We start from the raw sequence: 18983 nt of genomic DNA on the forward strand, positions 1-18983 counted from the left end.
GGTCTAGCTTTGGGCTGGGTTTGTGCATCACCCCTGGATAATTTTCAGGTGGTTTAAAAGAGGAACAGAGGCACAGCTTGTGTTCTCCCTCCGCCCAAAGCAGGATCAGCTGCTGGGCATCACTATAACCAGCCTGATCCACATCATCCTTTACGGGCTTGTAGAAAATCCATCAGGAATGGCCACAGCCAGTGTTTCCTTGGATTGGTGCTCCTGCAACTCCAGAATTCTCTGCAAACACCACAGCATTTGGCTGGCACCAGCCTCCCACTGGCCTGGAGCTGTTCTTCCTTAATATCTGGGAGTAGGTAGGTGCTATCACACCCTCTGGGAGCGCTTGGAAGTGGCACCACAACAGCAGAGGTGTGTGTTTGCTCTGAGGCAATTATTAAATGACAGAACCCTGTAATTTCAAAGCTGGGAAATCGCTGTGCTGATTTGCTTCACCCCCAAATTAATCGTGATGAGGGTGGCAGAGTCGGCTGCTGGGAGGGAGGAGTGGATGGTGCCACGTGCAGGTGAGGAGCTTCCCACAGCCCCTCCCGGGATCCACAGGCACCGCTGGAATGCTGAGCCTGGATCCTGCAGAATTCATGCTGCCCTTCTTCCCCAGTCCTGGGGAAAGCACAGCTACTCCATGGACCAGCGATATCCCAGGGAAACAGGATGGGCTCAGTGAGGCCACCCTGCCTGCCCAGCATGCCACTGTTATCCTGATTCCTGCTTTTTGCTGTTCCCTCTCCAGGGCCTGAAGCCAATGGACCACAATGGTTTGGCTGATCCTTACGTCAAGCTGCACTTGCTCCCCGGAGCCAGTAAGGTGAGACACTTTTGCACTTCTTCCTTTCCTGGGGCTGCACTTTTTCCTTGGAAATCAGGCCTGGGAGGAGCTCCTCACCCAGAGCTGCACCAGACCTTGAATCTCTTGAGCAAAAGGTGCTTGCAGAGAGCTGGAGGTAGGAATTGGGGTTGAATCCATCCTCATAGGGATAGAAAATGCCTTTCTGGGAAACCACTGGCTGGCAGCCAGGTGCCAGCCCTGATTCCTTACCTTGGGAGCAGGAGGTGGGAATGCTGCAATCCAGGAGCCCCCGGGAAGCACCGAGTGAAACAATCTCAGCTGTAAACAAATCAGACCCTTTTAATTCTCTTTTTTTTTTTTTTTTTTTGCCCTTACTCTTTTGCATTTAAAACCCCTCAGATCATAATAAAACAGAGTATAAATCATAAGGGAAATATTTCCATCTCCTTGGGTTCAGCACTTGCTGGAGAGAAGAGTAATTAAAGATATTGATGTGTGGTGAGAGCTCGGTGCGAGTGATGGGGACGTGGAATTTAAATGCTTGATGTGTGTGTTAGGAATATTAATTGCACTCTTATTCCACGCAAAAGGAAAGACCTTTTTTTTGGGGGAGGTGTATTTACTTGTTACGGTTCAGCTGGATTAATTCCTAATGTTCAGGGTGGCAGAGGGAGTTTTTCACTACATCCCGAGTTTCTGCTGGAAACAGAGCCGGGAGCGCTTTCATCAGCAATATTATCAGTCATTTCCATGTTTTGCAAAGCCATTGATTAGCATTTCTGCTGGAGCTGGTGGAGACTGGAGAGGTGGGAGGGGAGGGGACGCAGGAGCTGCCGGTTCACAAGCCACGGGGGTACCCTGTCCTCACCCCCTCTGCCTCTGGATTGCCCCATCCCTGTGCTTTGTTTCCAAACAGCACTGCCCGGATCTGCCCTGGGAGAGGGGAGCAGCCCTGGGGGCATCGTGGATTTGTCCTGGGCTGGATGCTTCTGCACAGCTGTTCCAGCAGCAGCAGGACAGTCCCTGAGTCTCTCAGGTGTTTCTGTCACACATTTGGGCTCTCAGGCACCTGGGGGTGTGGGAAGCAGGGCTGGGCTCATGCCCCGTGCAGAGCTGGTTGCTGACACCTGAGTCATTCCAAATGGGAGAAAAAGGCACTTCTGGAGCTCAGCTCCTCTGATCTCACTCGTGTCCCTTCCCAGGGCAGCTTTAGCAGCCGGGTGATGCTCATCACGTCACCCCCTTGGCTAAACCCACTTTCCTTCCCAATCCCTGGAGCCCCAGCCCCAGGATCTGGTACCCACAGGTCTGAGCAGGCCATTGGGGCACTTTCCCTGCTGTCCTTGTCACTCAGGGCTCGTGAATCCAAGGTGGGGAAGGCAGAAGCTTCCCATAAACATCCACAAGACAACTTTGAGGTATTGATGTGCTGAGAGTTTCTTATGCCCAGCAGCAGCTGAGGCAGGGATTGAGTTGTCTGACACCTAATTAAAGGGAAAATTGCTGCTCTGCCAGGCTGTGCCAGGCTGGGAGCCTGCTGGAGAAGCCCAATCTGCAGCCTCAGCCTCTTTCTTCTGCTCTCGCCAGAAGTGAGGAGGGCTCAGGGTTTGAGGAGATCAATGTCCCCTGAGCTGGGGAGTGGCTGTGTGCCAGGATGTCCCATCCACGCAGGGGACACAAGCCCTGCTGTCCCCATCCTCCTGCTCAGCAGAGCTGCTGGAAGGAGCTGCTGGTGCTGACAAAATGCCTGTCAAGGAAGTTGTTTGGAGTCAGGCAGGATCAAGAGCTGTGCTGGGAGCAGGAGTGCAAGCAAACAGCCAGAACAGCAAATTGGCATTTTTTGTTGAATCCAAAAAGGATTTTTTCCCCCTCCCTTGCTCTCTCCTACTGCTTTAATGAAATCCTGGTCCGTGCTCTGCCAAGGTTCTCACTTTTCTGGCTGTTTCCAGGATGTGGGATTGGGTTGGGTTGGTTTGGAAATGAGGGAGTTGCTGTGTCCCTGCCCCTCTGGTTTTTGCTGGATTAGGGGTGGATTTGGGTGACAGCACTGGGGCAGAAGAGTGGCAGCACCCATTGCCCCTTCATCTCCAAACTGGGCTTCCTCTCCTGCCCAAACAGCCTCCTGGGGCCCATCCCACTGACCCCCACCTCCTTTGCTTTTCCAGGCAAACAAGCTGAGAACCAAAACGCTGCGCAACACCCTGAACCCCACCTGGAACGAGACCCTCACCTACTACGGCATCACCGACGAGGACATGATCCGCAAGACCCTGCGGTAGGGCCCGATTCTGGGGGGACACAGGTCCCTTCCCCTCCCTCAGCCCTGTGCCAGCTGTCCCTTCCCATCCCAGTGACAATTTCCCACAGGTTCAGCCCCACAGGAGGGTCCTGGAGCTGCTCACAGCAGAGCAGGGCGGAGTTATCCCCCAGCAAAGCTGAGAGTTTGTGTGAGTGCCCTGCACACATCCATCACCCCAGAGCATGATTTACAGGCAGCCTGGGCTGGGATAACCAGTGAGGGGCCTGTTCCTGCTGCATCATTAACTTCAGAGCTCTCTGGCTGGCTCCTGCCTGCAGAGGTGCTGTGGTTTGGGTTTAACCTCTTCATGCCCAGCTCTCACTGGCACACGTTGAGGCTTTGCAGTCGTGTCTCGCTGAGAAAATCTTCTCAGGGCAGTTCTGGGCCCCTTTCAAAGCTGAGCTTTTTGGGAGGAAGCTGGAGGCCTCTGTGAGCTACTGTCCAACTAAACAAAGAGTGCAGGTCTTTATTTTATTATTTTATTCTGTTGGTTCAGTCTGTGCATTCAACATCTCCTGGCAGCATCTCCCAGGGGCTGAGAGAGGTTGTGTGAGGATGGGGAGGGGCAGGGGCAGAGCTTGGAATGATGCTCTGCAGGGATCTGAGTGTGAAGATTTGCATGTTTTGGCCTCTGTCCCACCTGGATGAGGGCAGGAACTGTGGGCAGCCTCGGCTGCTCCATCACCACACTGATCTGCGACCCTGCTGCAGGCTTTGCTGTAAGATCCGCTCTCAAACAAAGGATTCTGCATCTTTCTCCAAGGACTCAGGGCTTTGCCAGCTCCGTGGCTGGAATCCCACCCTCCTCATTTGCAGGTGCCCTGGGAGTTTGTGATTTTCCCTACACCAAGAGCACAAAGCTGCCTTGTGAGAGGTGCTGCTCGGAGGTGAAGCGGGGCAGAACCCACCTGTTGCCTGCAGTGTGCAGGGAGAGGGGAAATTCAGCACCATGGATTATTATTTCACTTGGAAAACGTTAGTCACGCTGCAAGGGCTGCAGGCTGGTGGGGCTGGGAAGCCTTCAGTTTGTTGTTATTATTGGTGGGTATTTTTTCACTCCAGGCTTTGAAGTTTTCAGCCTCCTGAAGCGTGGAAATCGGTTTGTAAGGAGATGTTGGCTGAGTTGTTTGCTGGAAGGCAACAGGGAGCAGGAGGGCTCGACCCCCACTCTTTCAGGGTCCTGGGAGCTGCTTCTCCCTTGGGAAGGGCTGTGATCCTGGAAGCTGTGGGATTGGGGATGCACCAAAATATGTGTGAGGCTAGATTTGCCTTTCTCCCCACAGAAATCCTGTGCTACCCCATCCCATTCCTGCCTGCCAGCCTGGGTGTCATGGAGCTCCTTGTGCCCTCCCCAAAGCTCAAAACTGTTCATGGACCCCTGTACCCCACCTGGGACCCCTCAATCTGCAGGGGAATGTGGCTGGATGGACTTTAAAGATCATCTCATTTGGGCAGGGACACCTTCCACTATCCCAGGCTGCTCTAAACCCTGTCCAGCCTGGCCTTGGACACTGCCAGGGATCCAGGGGCAGCCACAGCTTCTCTGGGCACCCTGTGCCAGGGCCTCCTCACACAGAAGGATTCCTTCCCCATATCCCATCTAAACTGACCATCTGTCAGTGTTTTGGTGTGGCTTGAACTGTTTCTCTTCTATGAGCTGGCCCTTCACTCTCCCAGTGCCGCTTCCTGCAGGACGCATCTCCACACATTGTCCTGCCTTGGGTGCTCTGCTTCACCCATCCATCTTCTCCTCCAAATATCTCCTTTTCCATCAGGAAAAGCCAACTTCAAAGCCAACAGGATGCTGGTTTTCCCTGTGCTAATCAGGAGAGGCTCCTGCCAGGCAGCTGGTGCTACTTGAAAGAGCATTAGTGATGCTTCCCTAGGTCTGGGTGGTGACCATTCCCCAGGAGCCTCCCTGGTGCTGAGCTGGGCAGAGAACTCAATTCCAAAGTCTCTTTAATGTAAAAATAAAGGCAGAGATCAAAGCTGCCGCCAGCCTTCACCTCCCTGCAGCCTGGAGATGTGTCAGGGAAGCTGGAAAAGCACCCAGAACTCTTCCCTGCCCACCTGGTGGGACGTGTCCAGCATGGATTGGCAGGGTGGTGCTGGCATGGGGCACTCTGCCAGCATCTGCAGCCTTTTTGGAGGGGACAAGTGGCATTTGTCAGAGCAGCTGGAGTAGGGACATCCCGGAGAGCTGGGAATTGGATCCCCTCCTGCCCAAGCCCCCCAGCCCCAACCCAGAAAGGTTCTCCCTCATCCCTGTGTGGCCTTGTCCAAACTGGTGGAGTGACTTTGCTGTCACAAACGCCAGGAGCCATCAGGGTTCTCCTCCCCAAGGCGAAGGAGAGGTGAAGGCGGCACTGGCAAGCAGGATTTTGTTAATGAACCAACCCCCTCAAAAAGCACCAGATATTTGGGATTTCGTGGAGCGTGGCAGGTGGGAGGATCTCGAAAGGTCTCATCCATTCACTGAATTAAATATCCCTGAGCGTAGCCCAAGGCTTAGCAGGGATGAAACCACCCACCAGCCTGGGAAAAGGCAGGTTCAGAGCCATGCAGAACACACTGCAGTGCACAGATGGATGGGACTGGGGACAGATTCCCTGCCAGCACTGGGGGGAAATCCCACCCTGGAGCCCCCATTCCCACCTGGACTCCGACCACAGGGTACAATGTCAGGGGAAGGCAGAGAAATGCTGCAGGGGAAACTGGAATAGGCAGAATACAATCGCCTCCATTTAAATAATACATGTAATATGCAATAAATAAATTGCATTCATAATAAATACCCGAGCTGGCCAGATATTGGATACAATTATTCATATCCAGATATATTGGCGAGTTGATGCATTATTCATGGCGTACTCAGCTAGCCCACGAATGCCAGGAATTCTTTGTTTAATCATGTGTTTGACAAACATCATGACTCATTAAATGTATTATTCAGAAAATACTATTCGATCAGGACTAATGAGCGGAGTGCAGCCACTTCAAGGTTTGGGGTCCCAAATTGCTTTACTCTGGATGAATGGGGTTTGCTTGGAATTGCAGGTGCACTTGTAATTATAACTCACTGCTGCTGTGGTTTCTGCACTCAGACTTTGAGGCATTTTGTGATGGAGCCCAGGATGGAATCCTCCTTTTTTTTCTGGCCAACTGGACTTTCCCAAGATATTATTTTTGTCTCCTTGCCTTTGTCTCCTGTCCTTAAACCAAGCCAGCATCACCTGCTCCTCATGGAGAGCCTCCTGTGTTGCCATAAGGGATCTTGGACACAGGGGATGCATCTCAGGCTCTGCTCTGTGTGGTTTGTGTGGAAAAGGGTCCTTGCTGACCCCCATTTCCCCCTTTTCATGCTGGGAAAGAGGCCGAGGAACTTGTGTGAGGGAGCAGAAGCCATGAGTCAGCTGCTGGAGCTGAGCAGTGAGTCAGGACTCTAACCCAGGAGCCCGGGCTGAGTAGGAGGGAGGAGAAGTTTAATGAGCAGTGATTGTTCATTTGCTGCTTAGTTCCCTTCCAATGTGGTTTTCACAGCCCTTAATGTAAAGATCAGGACCCCACAGTGAGGATATCCAACCCAACACCGGGCTGGAGGGATTGGGATTAATAAGGAGAGATGAGAAAGGGGTGATGCTCCAGTTACAGGCCGGGGATGGAAGGTGAATGAGGCTGCCAGAGGCATCTCGTGCTGCTTGTCATGGGGCTGATTTTCTAACCCAAGGCATAAAAATTCCATCACATCGATTTCTTGTAATAAAATCCAAGCTGCTGTGATTGCATTACGCCTTTTCCCAAAGGGAGGGCTGGGGCTGGAGCTTCCTGCTCCTCTCACTCAAAGCTCGCTGCCTTCACTGAAGGGCCAGGGCACTGCAGAGCTGGAAATCCCATTCCAGTGGGGATGAACTGCAGCTAGGAAGAGGAACTGGGACTGGGGGCTGAGCCTGAGGCACTGGGAGAGCTGACACAAAACCCTCTCTGGGCGTCACACACAGATGGGCACAAAATGTGGGGACCCACCTGAGAGGTGACCAGAGGTGCCACAGGGACAACGGGGCTGGGAGGGACCTGGAGGTGTCTCCAGCTCCATTGTGCTGCTCAGGGCAGTTCCCAGGTCCTGCAGATGTGCCAAAACCTACTTCCTAAGGGACTTCCCATGTCCCTGAGGGCACTGAAACAGGGCCCAGTGGGCTCTCTCCCAGTGTGACACTGGAGATGCCTCCCCTACCACCACCACTGGAGTTTTCCATGTTTCTTTCCTGGGCTCTTGCCCATCCTAAGGCTCCTGCGTCTTCACAGCAAGCAGGACATTGTGTTTGGGATCTTGCTGTGCTTCTGGGGTGTATCTGGACATTGTCAGCAGAACCCTTACTCACATTTTTGAGAGTTAAACCATCCCAAATCCTGTCTCCCTGAGTGCCCAGGAGCCAGCACCGCTCCACAACCGCTGGGTGTACACAGAGATCCCGGGCTGCCAGCTCCCTGTGAGGCCATGTTCCCTCCTGTCCCTCCCCATCTCTGCCCAGATGGAGTTCCACGTGCCTGGCAAGTTGACTCTGGAGCTGCTGTTTCTCCTTTGTAGGTTTTGTTCTTTACAAGAAAGACAAGAGGAAATGGGGAATATCGTGCCTGCATTTGAGATTCTCTTTGAGGATTTTACCGTGGTGGTGGGGTGTTTTTTTCGTGGGTATCTATAGTAACGCTGCATCCAGCCACAGTTTTCTGGAGAGCAGCATTCCCTGTTTTCCTACTCGATTTTTTTTTTCCCAAATCCCTTTCCTCTGCTGCTCCCCAGCCTTGATGATCCTTGTCCCGTGGCTTCCTTGCTTCCTTGTTACTCGTTTGTGAGCGTGAGGGTGATCAAACCATCCTTGGATAAGCCACTAAACCATCCACAGATAACCCATCCATGGATAAACCGTGCAGATGCTGAGCAGGCCAAAGATGTGGTGTGCAATTCGTTGCTCTCAGGTGGGATCACAGGGCATTATTTATCTTGAATTGCTTTTCCCCCTTCCCCCAGTGGTCCCTGGGGACAGAGGTGCCACCCATAGGAGATGGAAACCAAAGGGAGTGGGTGAAAGAGGAAACAATCAGGTACCAAAAGGATGAGAAGACTCTGTAAGAGCATTTTTTTTAAAAAGAAGAAAGGATGTAAGGGCAGGGAAAGGAAATGCCTTCATGGGCAGGGAGCCCAGCCAGTCCCTGCATGGCTCCAGAGGGGATGCAGGATGCTCCCTTTGGAGGGGGGTGGGGTGGCTTTCCCCATCACCAGCACTGCTGGGGAACAGCTGCTCCCTCAAGGGACCCTTCTGGCCCTCTCTGGGATTTCGGGAGCTGCAAGCAGAGGCTCTCTACAAGCACTAACTTTGCTCTTCTGTCGTCTCTCCTGACGCCCAGAGCGGGCTGGGAAGCAGCAGAGGAATGACTCATTAGCTGCCAGCTCAGGGAAAGGCATTTATAGCTTTTTCATGGAAAACAGCCTCGGCTCAGCACCACGTCACTGCCCTCGGACGCAGCTGCCGTCACTGGGACCCCAGCGGCGCTGGGAGAGCCTCACCTGGCCGGGGTGTGATGCTTTCCATGGGCTGGGTGTGGAAATCACTGCTGGCATTGCGGGTTTGCTGGGACAGGAGGTGGCAGACCCGCTCTGTGTCCCAGCCAGGTCACCCTGGGAGCTGCCACGCTCCGTGCAGTGCCTGAGCCCCTCGGGAAGGGGCTGTGTGGGAAGCAGGCTTCTCCTGGCCTTGCTGTCCAAGGGAGGCTTGAGGGAGAGCCTCCATGGCGGGGCAAAATGCAGCTCCAGCAACTCCGAATAATTTTGCTTTAGTCACTGATGACTTTGATGTTTTAATGGAGGAGTCATTAGGATGGTTGAGGCTCCAGCTCAGTTTTCTGACAGTGCCTGGGCTGGGATGGGAGTTTAGACCAGCGACTCACACCAAGAGCTGCCCTGGCTGGCCGTGCCAGCAGCTGGATGCATTCCAGCTGCATTCCAGCTGTTTTCCAGCTGCCTGCAGAGGAGGTGCCCTGTCCATGGCCTGGGGAAGGGTGACCTCAGCTCTTCCCTCACTGGGGGGACCTGCAGTGCAGGGGGGCAGCCCCTCCCCTCAGCCTGTGCCCATTGCAGGATCTCGGTGTGTGACGAGGACAAGTTCCGCCACAACGAGTTCATCGGGGAGACACGCATCCCGCTGAAGAAACTGAAGCCCAACCAGACCAAAAACTTCAACATCTGCCTGGAGAAGCAGCTGCCGGTGAGTGAAGGGGGTTCAGAGCCTCACCCCACCATGGAATCACAGATACAGCAGCTTCTCCTGTGGCATGTGGGAACATGGAGCTGTTTGGCCCCTCAAACACCATGAGGGACGGGGAGAGGGGAAGAGCATCCCTTGGCTGAGGAGGTGTCTGGCTGTGGCTGTATCCCAGTACAGCCCCCAGACTGGGTGCATTCCCTCCCCAGATAGATAAAACAGAGGACAAGTCGCTGGAGGAGCGTGGCAGGATCCTCATCTCGCTCAAGTACAGCTCACAGAAGCAGGGCCTGCAGGTGGGCATCATGCGCTGCGCCCACCTGGCTGCCATGGATGCCAATGGCTACTCCGACCCCTACGTCAAAATGTGAGTGTGACAAATGTGAGTGTGACCCACGGCCACCCTGCTGTCCTCTCCCTGCTGTCCCCTCCCGCCTCTGCCCGGAGCAGGAATTAATTGCTCTCATTAGGAGATGCAAATGAGGCCGTCACGGCAGCAGCTTGCCTCCGCCTGGAGCATCATTCCCTGGCAATTATTTTGGCAGAGCTTCCAGGTGAGGTGGGCGCAGGGCTTGGTGGCGTGGGGCTGTCCCTGCTGGTTTGGCCCTGACTCACCACAGCTCCTGGTTTTTGGGGGGATGGCATTTTTCAAATTCTCTGCAAAGAAGGGGTGGCCATGGCGAGGAAGGACCCTGTGCCTGTCCTGCCTCCCTGTCCCCACTGTGCTGACTCAAACTTGGGCACTTTCAGGGATATATTTGCTAAGGCAGAACTACTGGGATAAACCACACCTGGGAGACCAGGAATGGAGTTCAGCAGCAGCACACTTTCACCTTCTTATTGAATTGTTTTTTAGGGGTAGAGGTGTTTGTATAAAAAATCCCTTCTTGCTTTTTTAGATGCCCATGGGAGGCTCAGTCCCTGAGCAACACAATTCCCATCACACCCAGCCAGTTTTGGGTGCCCCCTGTGCCATCCACTGGAGATTGCATTTGCAGGGCTGGGATCAGAGCAGATAGAAAAGTGATGCTACTCAGTACAAGCCCTAATTTCTAAATTATGAGCAAGATGTGGAACGTGTAGCAAGGAAGCAGAACCGATGTTTAAAGGCACAGCACCAGCACAAACCCACAATGGATTGACTTTGGCCTGGCCCATGTTTTGGGTCCCCTCTCTTCCTGGTGACACTGTAATCTCCTTTGCTGTCCAGCTCTGGTGCTGTGCTGCAGAATACCTGCAGAGAACAGCTCAAAGCTGCTCCCTTCTGCTCCCTTTTCCACACTGATGTGGTTCCTGTCTCCTGGAGAGGTTCTGGATGAGCAGGGCGGTCACACACTCCTGAGTGTGCACTGGTCCTGGGCTGGGAGTGATGGATTTGGGGAGCATGTGTGCAGTGCCAGTGTCCCCTAGGGACTGGAGATGGGATAATCGGTGCTCTCTGATTGCAGCCAGCAGCTGGCTCAGTTCTAAGGTGGGGAAATGCTGCCTCCTCCCAGCCATCCCCAGCATTTTGACAGGGGAGAGCAGGGGAGGAGGATCTGGAGGTTCAGGGGGCTCAGCCACCCACCTCACCCTGGCTCTGCTCAGGAGCTGGTCCTGCAGCCACAGATGTCCCCACCCGTGGCCTCCTGCCCTCCTCACTGGGACTCATTGGGCTGCTTTGGTCTCGTTGCAGTTACTTGAAACCAGATGAGGACAAGAAATCCAAGCACAAGACAGCAGTGAAGAAGAAAACGCTGAACCCCGAGTTCAATGAGGTGGGTTTGGGGTGGGTGTGGCTCTCACCAAGGGGCTTTTCTCAACCTCAGACTTAAAAGATAAAGAAACCCCACTTTAGTCACTGTGTGAGGGATTGGGGTTAGGATCCCCATGGGCAGCAAAGCCTGAGGAGGAGGATGGACAGCCCCAGCCCCTGTTTCATCCTGACTCTGCCTCTGCTCCCCCACAGGAGTTTTTCTATGAGATCAAGCACGGTGACCTGGCAAAGAAGACCTTGGAAGTCACCGTGTGGGACTATGATATCGGGAAATCAAACGATTTCATAGGTGAGTGGTACACTCCAGAGGGTGTCCTTGGCCTCTTCTTTATTTATCTTCACTGTCTGTGCCTCCTATTTTTCCTGCACTCCTCCAGCCTCCCGGTTTGTTCTCCATCCCCACATTCATTCTCACTGGGTTTTGTTTCTGCTTTTATCCCTCTCCTGCACCTGAGCCTCTCAAGGAGCATCCAAGCAGGGAGAAAATGTGTCTGCCTCTCCCCTTCTGTTTTCAGATGTTTTCCTCTGAGTAAAAAACATCTTGAACAGGGAGGTTTCATTTATCTCTGTTGGATGTCCTGGCTTGTTGTGATTTTGTTGCTGGGCACTGTGATTTATCACTAACAAGTGCCCGGTACCTCTGACAGCTGCTGTGATTGCAGTGAGCCCTTGGCACAAGGGACAGGGCACTGCCTGGGACAGGGGCACTGCCTGGGACAGGTCCCAGATCACAGCCATGAGGGGGTGGGGAGGATGGGCTCTATTTCGCATCAGGTTGGATGCTGTGAGGATGCTGAATCACCCGGCTCCCTCCAGCATCCCCTGGCATCCCTCGGCATCTCTCAGCATCCCTTGCAGGGCTGATGCTCCCCCCCCACCTCTCCCTCTCTCTGTCTCTCTCCCAAGGCGGAGTCGTGTTAGGAATTAATGCCAAAGGGGAGCGGCTGAAGCACTGGTTTGACTGCCTGAAGAACAAGGACAAGAAAATCGAGCGCTGGCACACGCTGACCAACGAGCTGCCAGGCGCCATCCTCAGCGACTGAGCCCCGCGGGGCTGCAGCTCCACAGCCTTTGGACTCCTCCCAGCTTTGGCTAACGGGGGATCCCGGGACAGCCAGGAGAGCAGGACACCCCACAGCAGGGCCTGGCTGCAGGGAAGCCCTTCCCAGGGGAGAAGGCACAGGTGATTTGCTCCAGCGGCCGCTCCCGGCTCCCAAGGCTTTTCCAAAATGCCTCTTTGCGCCCTGCCACACTCACAGCCCCACTCTCGAGCATGCACGTGCACACACACACACACACAAACACACACAGGTGTGCACCCCTGCATGCACTGCAGTCTGGCTCCTCTCCCAAATCCTGGCTCTACTCAGTTACCTTCTCGCTGCCTTGCAAGTCAGTGGCAACAATGAATGCGTCCGTCTGCGTCCGTGTGTCCGGCATCGGCAAAAGGCGTCCCTAAAAACACACAAAACCCAGAACTGTCTCCTCAAGGCAGCTTGTGCCATATCTCTGGTGGTTTGTCAGTCTCTGTGGTTTGGCCCTAAACAATCTTTTATGCATTTAAAGCTCCTCTGTTGGAATGATCTTGTCCCTGGTAAACCTGGAAGGAGTGTTTGCTTTCCTTCCAGGAATGTTGTGCTCGTCCTCTCCAGTAACTCATGGGAAGTCAGCAGAGCTGTGCAGACCATGGCTTTCCTCCTGGGATCGGGCAGCCTCACGTTTGGGAGGCAAAATAAAAAGCTCAGTGGAGCAGCCTGGCTGTTCCTGCTTCCCAGGATCAGCAGCAGCCGCTCTCCTAATGAAACCATGCCATGCAGCAGCACGGCTGTTTTTCCAGCAAAGCCAGCCTTCAGGCTGAAATTGTGTCATTTTTCCCTTTTTCATCCCTTTCCAATTCATCCGTTAAATAATGAAGATGCTGAGCCTCGGGGCTGAGCTGGGGTTGTGTTTGTGGTTCGGCATGGCCATGAAGTTGATCCGTTTTCTGCCTCAGACAGCATCCAAATCAAATAAATTTCTGTGTATGGCACAGTAATATTAATATGGCACACTAATAATAGATTAATATCATCATAATAATCCCAGATATCATCCTCTGTGATCCACCTTGGCTGGTCTCTTCATCCTCATGCCACCAGACATCTGGTGGGATGAGCTAAAACTTTCTAGGAAATGCTGCACCGTTCCCAAAATTTTTGGAAGCCTTTAAACAATGATTTCTTAGGAAGAGCTGCTCTTTCCCTACAAGTGTCAATCACCCTCAGCTTCCAAGCCCTGTGCACGTGTTGCCAACTTCTTTTATTTTTTTTCCTGGGAAGCAATGGAATCTCTGGAAACCTACGTTTACTATTCCCAGTGAGGATTGTGTTACACCTTGTTTGATATGGGGGGGGGAGAAAAGATAAAAAACCAACGTTCATAGGGGTTTTTTTTTTAATAACTTAATATTTGTAATGCATCCTGCAGATCTGCATGGATTTTATTGGAATGCTGGCAGCCTGTCAAGTCGGATGTTCCCACTAATCCTTTCTGGTCCAGCACCTTAAAACCTGGTTGGGATCTGAGCTTCCAGGGAAGCTCCAGGAGCACCAGGTTTGGCTGTGCCTCCCTTTTCTGGCAAAGTTCCTTTCAATCCATCCTTTGTTCCAGCACCTCAAACTGGTTTATGCCTGAGGTGGAGTAGGACATGTGCGTGTGGGCTCCTTCACTTTGTATCCCAGCCTTTTCTAAGTGGACACTCCGTCCGTCCGTCCGTCTGTCCCAGCTGCATGCAGAGTTGGTGGTTGTCATGCCAGGCCTCGTGAAATGTTTGATACCAATGTTTTGCTACCATGTGAAGGCTGCAGAAACCGTCCTTCCCTGCATCCTGAGAGACTTTTGTATTTCAGTATTACCTATCTGTGTACTTTTGGTCAGGTTTGTTAATATTTATAATAAGAACCGAACATAAAAAGGTTAAAAAATAAAATTAAAAAAAAAAAAAAAAAGGTTGACGCTGGTGCTGCAGCTTTTGAGTTTGGGGGATGGCAAGGATTTGGGGATAAATGGTTTTTAAACCAGAGCATTGGGGGCTGCTTGGCCCAATATAGCATAAATACTATATATGTACTTTAAAGTATTTATAAAAATATATATATGGGGATATCTATATATCTATATGTCTATATCCATATAGATAGATAGAGAGAGAAAATACGTATATATGGCCCAATGAAGTATATATACCACATGTGTACTTATATTTATTTATGTTTATGTTTGTATTTAGTCGCCTTGAAGCCCAGCCAACCCAGGGCACAGGGAACGATGTCCAGTCCCAGGTGCCGAGGCCGGGCTTACAGGAAACTCCAGCTGGAAAGCATGAGGAAAAAAAATATTTACTCAATTAAATTATGCTCTGTTAAGTCATCAGATTTTTGTTTAAGTCACTCTTTATCCCCTTGGGAATAAAGAGCTGATTATAAAAAGAGGGAGGGAGGGAGGGAGGGAGGACAAACCCTTCAGATTAAAATAAAGCTTAAGATATTTGAATGCCCAGCTGCTCTGGGGCACGTCAGACCCTCCTGCTCTATAAAGAGGCTCCGCTTTTGGGGAGGGTCACCTGCTCCAGGTGCTGCTGCTCCATGGACAGCTCCTGGGAGCCCCCAAACAACGGCACCCCGGGGCCTTTCGATGGCCCCCAGTGGCCCCACCAGGCCCCCCGGGCCATGTACCTGGCGGTGGCCGTGCTCATGGGCCTCGTGGTGGCCTCGGCCTCGGTGCTCAACGGCCTGGTCATCGTGGTGTCCATCAGGCACAAGAAGCTCCGCTCGCCCCTGAACTACATCCTGGTGAACCTGGCCATGGCCAACCTGCTGGTGACGCTCTGTGGCAGCTCCGTCAGCCTCTCCAACAACATCAGCGGCTTCTTCGTGTTCGGGAAACGGCTCTGCGAGCTGGAGGGCTTCATGGTGTCCCTGACAGGTAAGGAGATGAACTCTACACCTGCCTTGGGCTGCTGCTTCTGGGTTTAGCAAAGGGGCTTTGGAGATGTTCACCACCTAAAGTCGACGCTTGCATGTTGTGAAACTTGTGTCCTTCAGCTCTTTGTTAGCACAGGGAAGGGCTGGGGAGACTGTTGGCTGTGCCAGGTCACCACATATCCAGTCTTGGTCTTCACAGAGTGGGAAATGCCGCTTGGGGGCATGGGGAATCCTTGTTCGGGATGCATTTCATGGGTGCTGTCTGCTCTGTCAGCACTCATGGGGCTGGCTGTGCACCAGGGACAGGAAACTGTGCAAAACCCCTCCTCGAGGACACTCTGTTGTTGTAACCACCAGGCATCCCAGCCACCCATTGCCATCTTCATTTCTAAGGGCCAAATACCACAGCTCTCCCTGCTGTAAGAAAAAACATCTGACTTCTTGTTCAAACAACATTTACTTGAACTAAATCATCATCTACCCAGTCCCAGCAGAGGCAGCAGAACCTGTCCCTGAGACACGACCCCTCCCTGTCCCCCCAGGCATCGTGGGGCTGTGGTCCCTGGCCATCCTTGCTTTGGAGAGGTACCTGGTGATCTGCAGACCCCTGGGAGACTTTCGGTTCCAGCACCAGCACGCTGCCAGTGGCTGTGCCTTCACCTGGGGCTGGTCCCTGCTCTGGACAACCCCACCACTCCTGGGCTGGAGCAGCTACGTGCCTGAAGGTAGGGGAGGTGACAGACTCCACCGTGTTGTCCTCTGGCATCTTGTTTTCAAGCCTGGGGTAGCTGGAGAGTGTCTGTGCTGGAGTTTAAAGGGCTAATGTCTCCTGTTAATATCTGCTGCTTGCCCAGCCAATAATTCTCTCCTGGAGGCTGTTCTTTGGAAGTTCCCCACCACAGGACACTCTGCAGCCACTCTTATCTGAGTCAGGATCTGCTCTGGCTGCTGGAGCAGCACCCAGCACACACCCAGCCCAAACCTGCTCTTGTAGGGGCTTGGCACAACTCCCCAGCAAATCACAGAGGGCATCTGGCCAGCCAAAACCCCACCGTGCCTGATCTCCAGGCCCTTGGGGATGGAAAAGTGAGAGGTGCTTGGGTGCCATGGCTGTTCTGGAGCCCATTCCTGAGCCTTTATCCAGGCCCGTAACTGGTTCAGGCTCATTCCCGACCTTTATTCCAGGCCTGAGAACCTCCTGCGGGCCCAACTGGTACACGGGTGGCAGCAACAACAGCAGCTACATCCTGGCCTTGTTTGTCACCTGCTTTGTGATGCCCCTCAGCCTGATCCTCTTCTCCTACACCAACCTGCTGCTGACCCTGCGGGCGGTAAGTGCGCCCAGCTCAGGGGAATCCGCGCTGTTCCTCTCCCAAAGCGTCCCCATCGGCATGAAGGGCCTCAGGGCAGGTTTTGGCAGAGCTGGCACCTCCTGGTGCTGCCATCAGGGCTCCCAAGGAATGGAAGTGCTGTTCCAAGCTGCTGACAGGCATCTCCCTCTGTCCCCAACTCCCCGCAGGCCGCGGCGCAGCAGCAGGAGTCGGACACGACGCAGCGGGCGGAGAAGGAGGTGACACGCATGGTGGTGGCCATGGTGGTGGCCTTCCTCACCTGCTGGCTGCCCTACGCCACCTTTGCACTGGTGGTGGCCACCAGCAAGGACATTGTCATCCAGCCAGCCCTGGCATCCCTGCCCTCCTACTTCTCCAAGACAGCCACGGTTTACAACCCCATCATCTACGTCTTCATGAACAAACAGGTGAGAGAGAAAGCTCCAAACAAACAAACAAGCAAACAAATCCACCACAGCTTCACTGGGGCTGCTGGAGAACAGCTTAACAGCCCCAGAAAAACTGGAGGAACTACCTATCCTATCTGGAAGTGTGGCCACAGGCTCGATCCCAGGGTTGCTGTGTAAGCAGCAAGGATTTGGGGAATAAAATGGAAAGGGAGGGAGCAGCCTGCGAGCCCGAACAAGAGCTCATTTTCCGCTTCCATGGTTTTATGGGGTCAGGCAACTTAATGTTGGATCACAGGCTGCTCGTTGAAGGCACTAAGCAAACAGAATGAAACTTTTATTGTCCATAAACTGCAAAGAGTTGGGCTGGGAATAGACAGAGATCTTTCCCAAAATATAACCAGTGTCCAACCCGCCGAGTCTTGAGGTGACGCCGGGTTTCTGTTGCCACAAATAACCTGCTCCTTCCTTCCCTGCCCAGTTCCAGAGCTGCCTGCTGGGAATGCTGTGCTGTGGTTACCACCCCTGGGGGCTGGGGAAAACCTCTCCAGCTGCCCCCAGTCCCCAGGTCGCTGCAGAGGGGCTGAGAAACAAGGTGACACCATTGCATCCTGTGTGACGGCTGCCACATCCTGCCTGCACCAGTGCCAGCTCCAGGATCTGCCTGTTCCACCCACAGCAGCACAGAAGGGATCAGGGTGCAGCTGATGGGGGGCTCTCAGAGGTTGGAGAGGTCCCCAGCAAAAAAAAAGACATGACAGTGTCTTCTTGCTGGAGAGAAGCCATTCCATCATGGGAGAAACTGCAGATTTTCACTATTTCACTCTCCTAAGGAACCCACTCCCTCCCAGCCCCTCTCCTTGGAGCCTTTCAAGAACACAAAATAAAAATTTTTTCCACAGTGCACAACATCCCAGGTTGCTGTTTGGCCCAGAGTTGGGTGGAACGTGGTCTGTCACCATCCCCAGAGAGAGCAAGCCCTGCCTGCATTGCCTGGTCCTGTTGTGAAGTTCAGGGTGATGCTGTAAGTCTGGCATAAATCCAGCAGGAATGTTTAAGAGCCAACTGTGTTAATAAACACCAATAAATACTAAGCAGTTCAGCTGTTTGGTTGACAGAGGGCTGGACAGAAAACACATCCCCTCCTGCTACCAGAGCTGGCACATCCCTCATGTCAAGCGCCACAAACATGGCTACAGAAAACCAGAAAAAACCCAGTGCAAAGACACAAAGTTAATGGGTTTTTTATAGTTAAGGCAATAGGAAAAGGTCTTAGTCCACTGATTTCCCAGCAAGGCTGAAAACACAAGCGGTAACAGCCCCCAAGGCACCACTGCCCATTAACAGCAAACAAAAAATGCCAAAGCCTGAAAGGATAAAATAAAAGATAAAAAACCTCCAGGAGGCTCTGCAGCTTCATACCTCATCTTGAATCTCAAATCACAGTGTTTATCTACCCCAGCTGCAATCACATATCTGGTTTTGGAGGCAGATTCTGTCATTTAGGAACCCAGGAAAGGCTTCTAAAGGCGGTACTGAAGACAGCAAGTCGCTGAAACCGGGTTTCACCCAATTCCTCTGTCTCTAAAAAAGCCTGCCTGCCTTCAGAGTTGTCTTACAGGTTTTTGAGCCTGAACCCCTGAATTGCTTTCAAAATGAGGTGACCCACAGCCAGGCACCCCAGCAATTTGCACTGGGCTGGAGAATTATGAGATCTGGGAGACTGAGGGGTTTGTTTTTTCTCCATCTGAGATCCTCTGCTCCAAACCAAAAACAAAACAAAAATCCCCAAACCAGCCCAGTACAAAGGAATGAAACACGTTCGATGGAGCTTGGGGTGGAATTGAATTATCTTTATGATCCCTTCTGACCCAAACCATTCCATGATTCCATGACCTGGTGTGGGGGGACAGGACACCAATCCCCATCCCCGTGTCTCAGCCTCCTTCTCTCCTGCTGAGCACAACAGCTCAGCTCACAGGGCTCAGAGAGGAATTAGAACAGCTCAGTATCACTGTTTTAATTTAATTAATTGGGCTTTCATTCTCGGGGAAGCTGAAAAGCAGTATTAGATGGGCCCCTCTGATCTCCTCTGCTGTCTTGCACTGGTCCTTGTTTAATTGTTCCTGTTAATTACAGCTTTTGTGCCTTTGCTTTATGTTATCAGGA

The 18983-nt window shown here is 52.7% G+C and overlaps 2 protein-coding genes across 4 annotated transcripts in view; both read left to right on the top strand.

The window, feature by feature from the left end:
• Nucleotides 1-14082, top strand: part of DOC2B (double C2 domain beta) — a 28909-nt gene extending 14827 nt beyond the window's left edge. For both annotated transcript variants that reach the window (XM_019287488.3, XM_039562936.1), the window contains 7 exons: nucleotides 746-820; nucleotides 2968-3077; nucleotides 9235-9361; nucleotides 9568-9725; nucleotides 11034-11115; nucleotides 11307-11403; nucleotides 12021-14082. In XM_019287488.3, coding sequence (XP_019143033.2) covers nucleotides 746-820; nucleotides 2968-3077; nucleotides 9235-9361; nucleotides 9568-9725; nucleotides 11034-11115; nucleotides 11307-11403; nucleotides 12021-12157 — 786 coding nt within the window. In that variant the 3' untranslated portion in view covers nucleotides 12158-14082. The remainder of the gene's footprint in view (nucleotides 1-745; nucleotides 821-2967; nucleotides 3078-9234; nucleotides 9362-9567; nucleotides 9726-11033; nucleotides 11116-11306; nucleotides 11404-12020) is intronic.
• Nucleotides 14083-14624: 542 nt separating this feature from the next.
• Nucleotides 14625-18710, top strand: LOC104691013 (pinopsin). Of its 2 annotated transcripts, XM_010402356.4 has the most exons (5): nucleotides 14625-15077; nucleotides 15619-15801; nucleotides 16262-16407; nucleotides 16596-16835; nucleotides 17296-18710. In XM_010402356.4, the coding sequence occupies exons 1-5, from the start codon at nucleotides 14645-14647 to the stop codon at nucleotides 17431-17433; spliced, it is 1140 nt and encodes a 379-aa protein (XP_010400658.3). In that variant the 5' UTR covers nucleotides 14625-14644; the 3' UTR covers nucleotides 17434-18710. The 2 variants fall into 2 exon arrangements, with proteins under 2 accessions (XP_010400658.3, XP_019143013.2); XM_019287468.3 differs by lacking the exon at nucleotides 17296-18710 and having other exon boundaries at nucleotides 16596-17245.
• The last annotated feature ends 273 nt before the right edge of the window (nucleotides 18711-18983 follow it).

The sequence above is a fragment of the Corvus cornix genome, chromosome 19, assembly GCF_000738735.6.
Source record: "Corvus cornix cornix isolate S_Up_H32 chromosome 19, ASM73873v5, whole genome shotgun sequence".
Classification (NCBI taxonomy): domain Eukaryota; kingdom Metazoa; phylum Chordata; class Aves; order Passeriformes; family Corvidae; genus Corvus; species Corvus cornix.

What these genes read in the sequence shown, in the direction of transcription:
- LOC104691013 (XM_019287468.3), top strand. Translation starts at nt 14,645, where the DNA reads ATGCCCAGCTGCTCTGGGGCACGTCAGACCCTCCTGCTCTATAAAGAG. An exon ending in GAGCAGCTACGTGCCTGAAG is followed by an intron (nt 15,802 to 16,261) that starts GTAGGGGAGGTG and finishes CCTTTATTCCAG; the next exon opens with GCCTGAGAACCTCCTGCGGG. An exon ending in TGCTGCTGACCCTGCGGGCG is followed by an intron (nt 16,408 to 16,595) that starts GTAAGTGCGCCC and finishes AACTCCCCGCAG; the next exon opens with GCCGCGGCGCAGCAGCAGGA.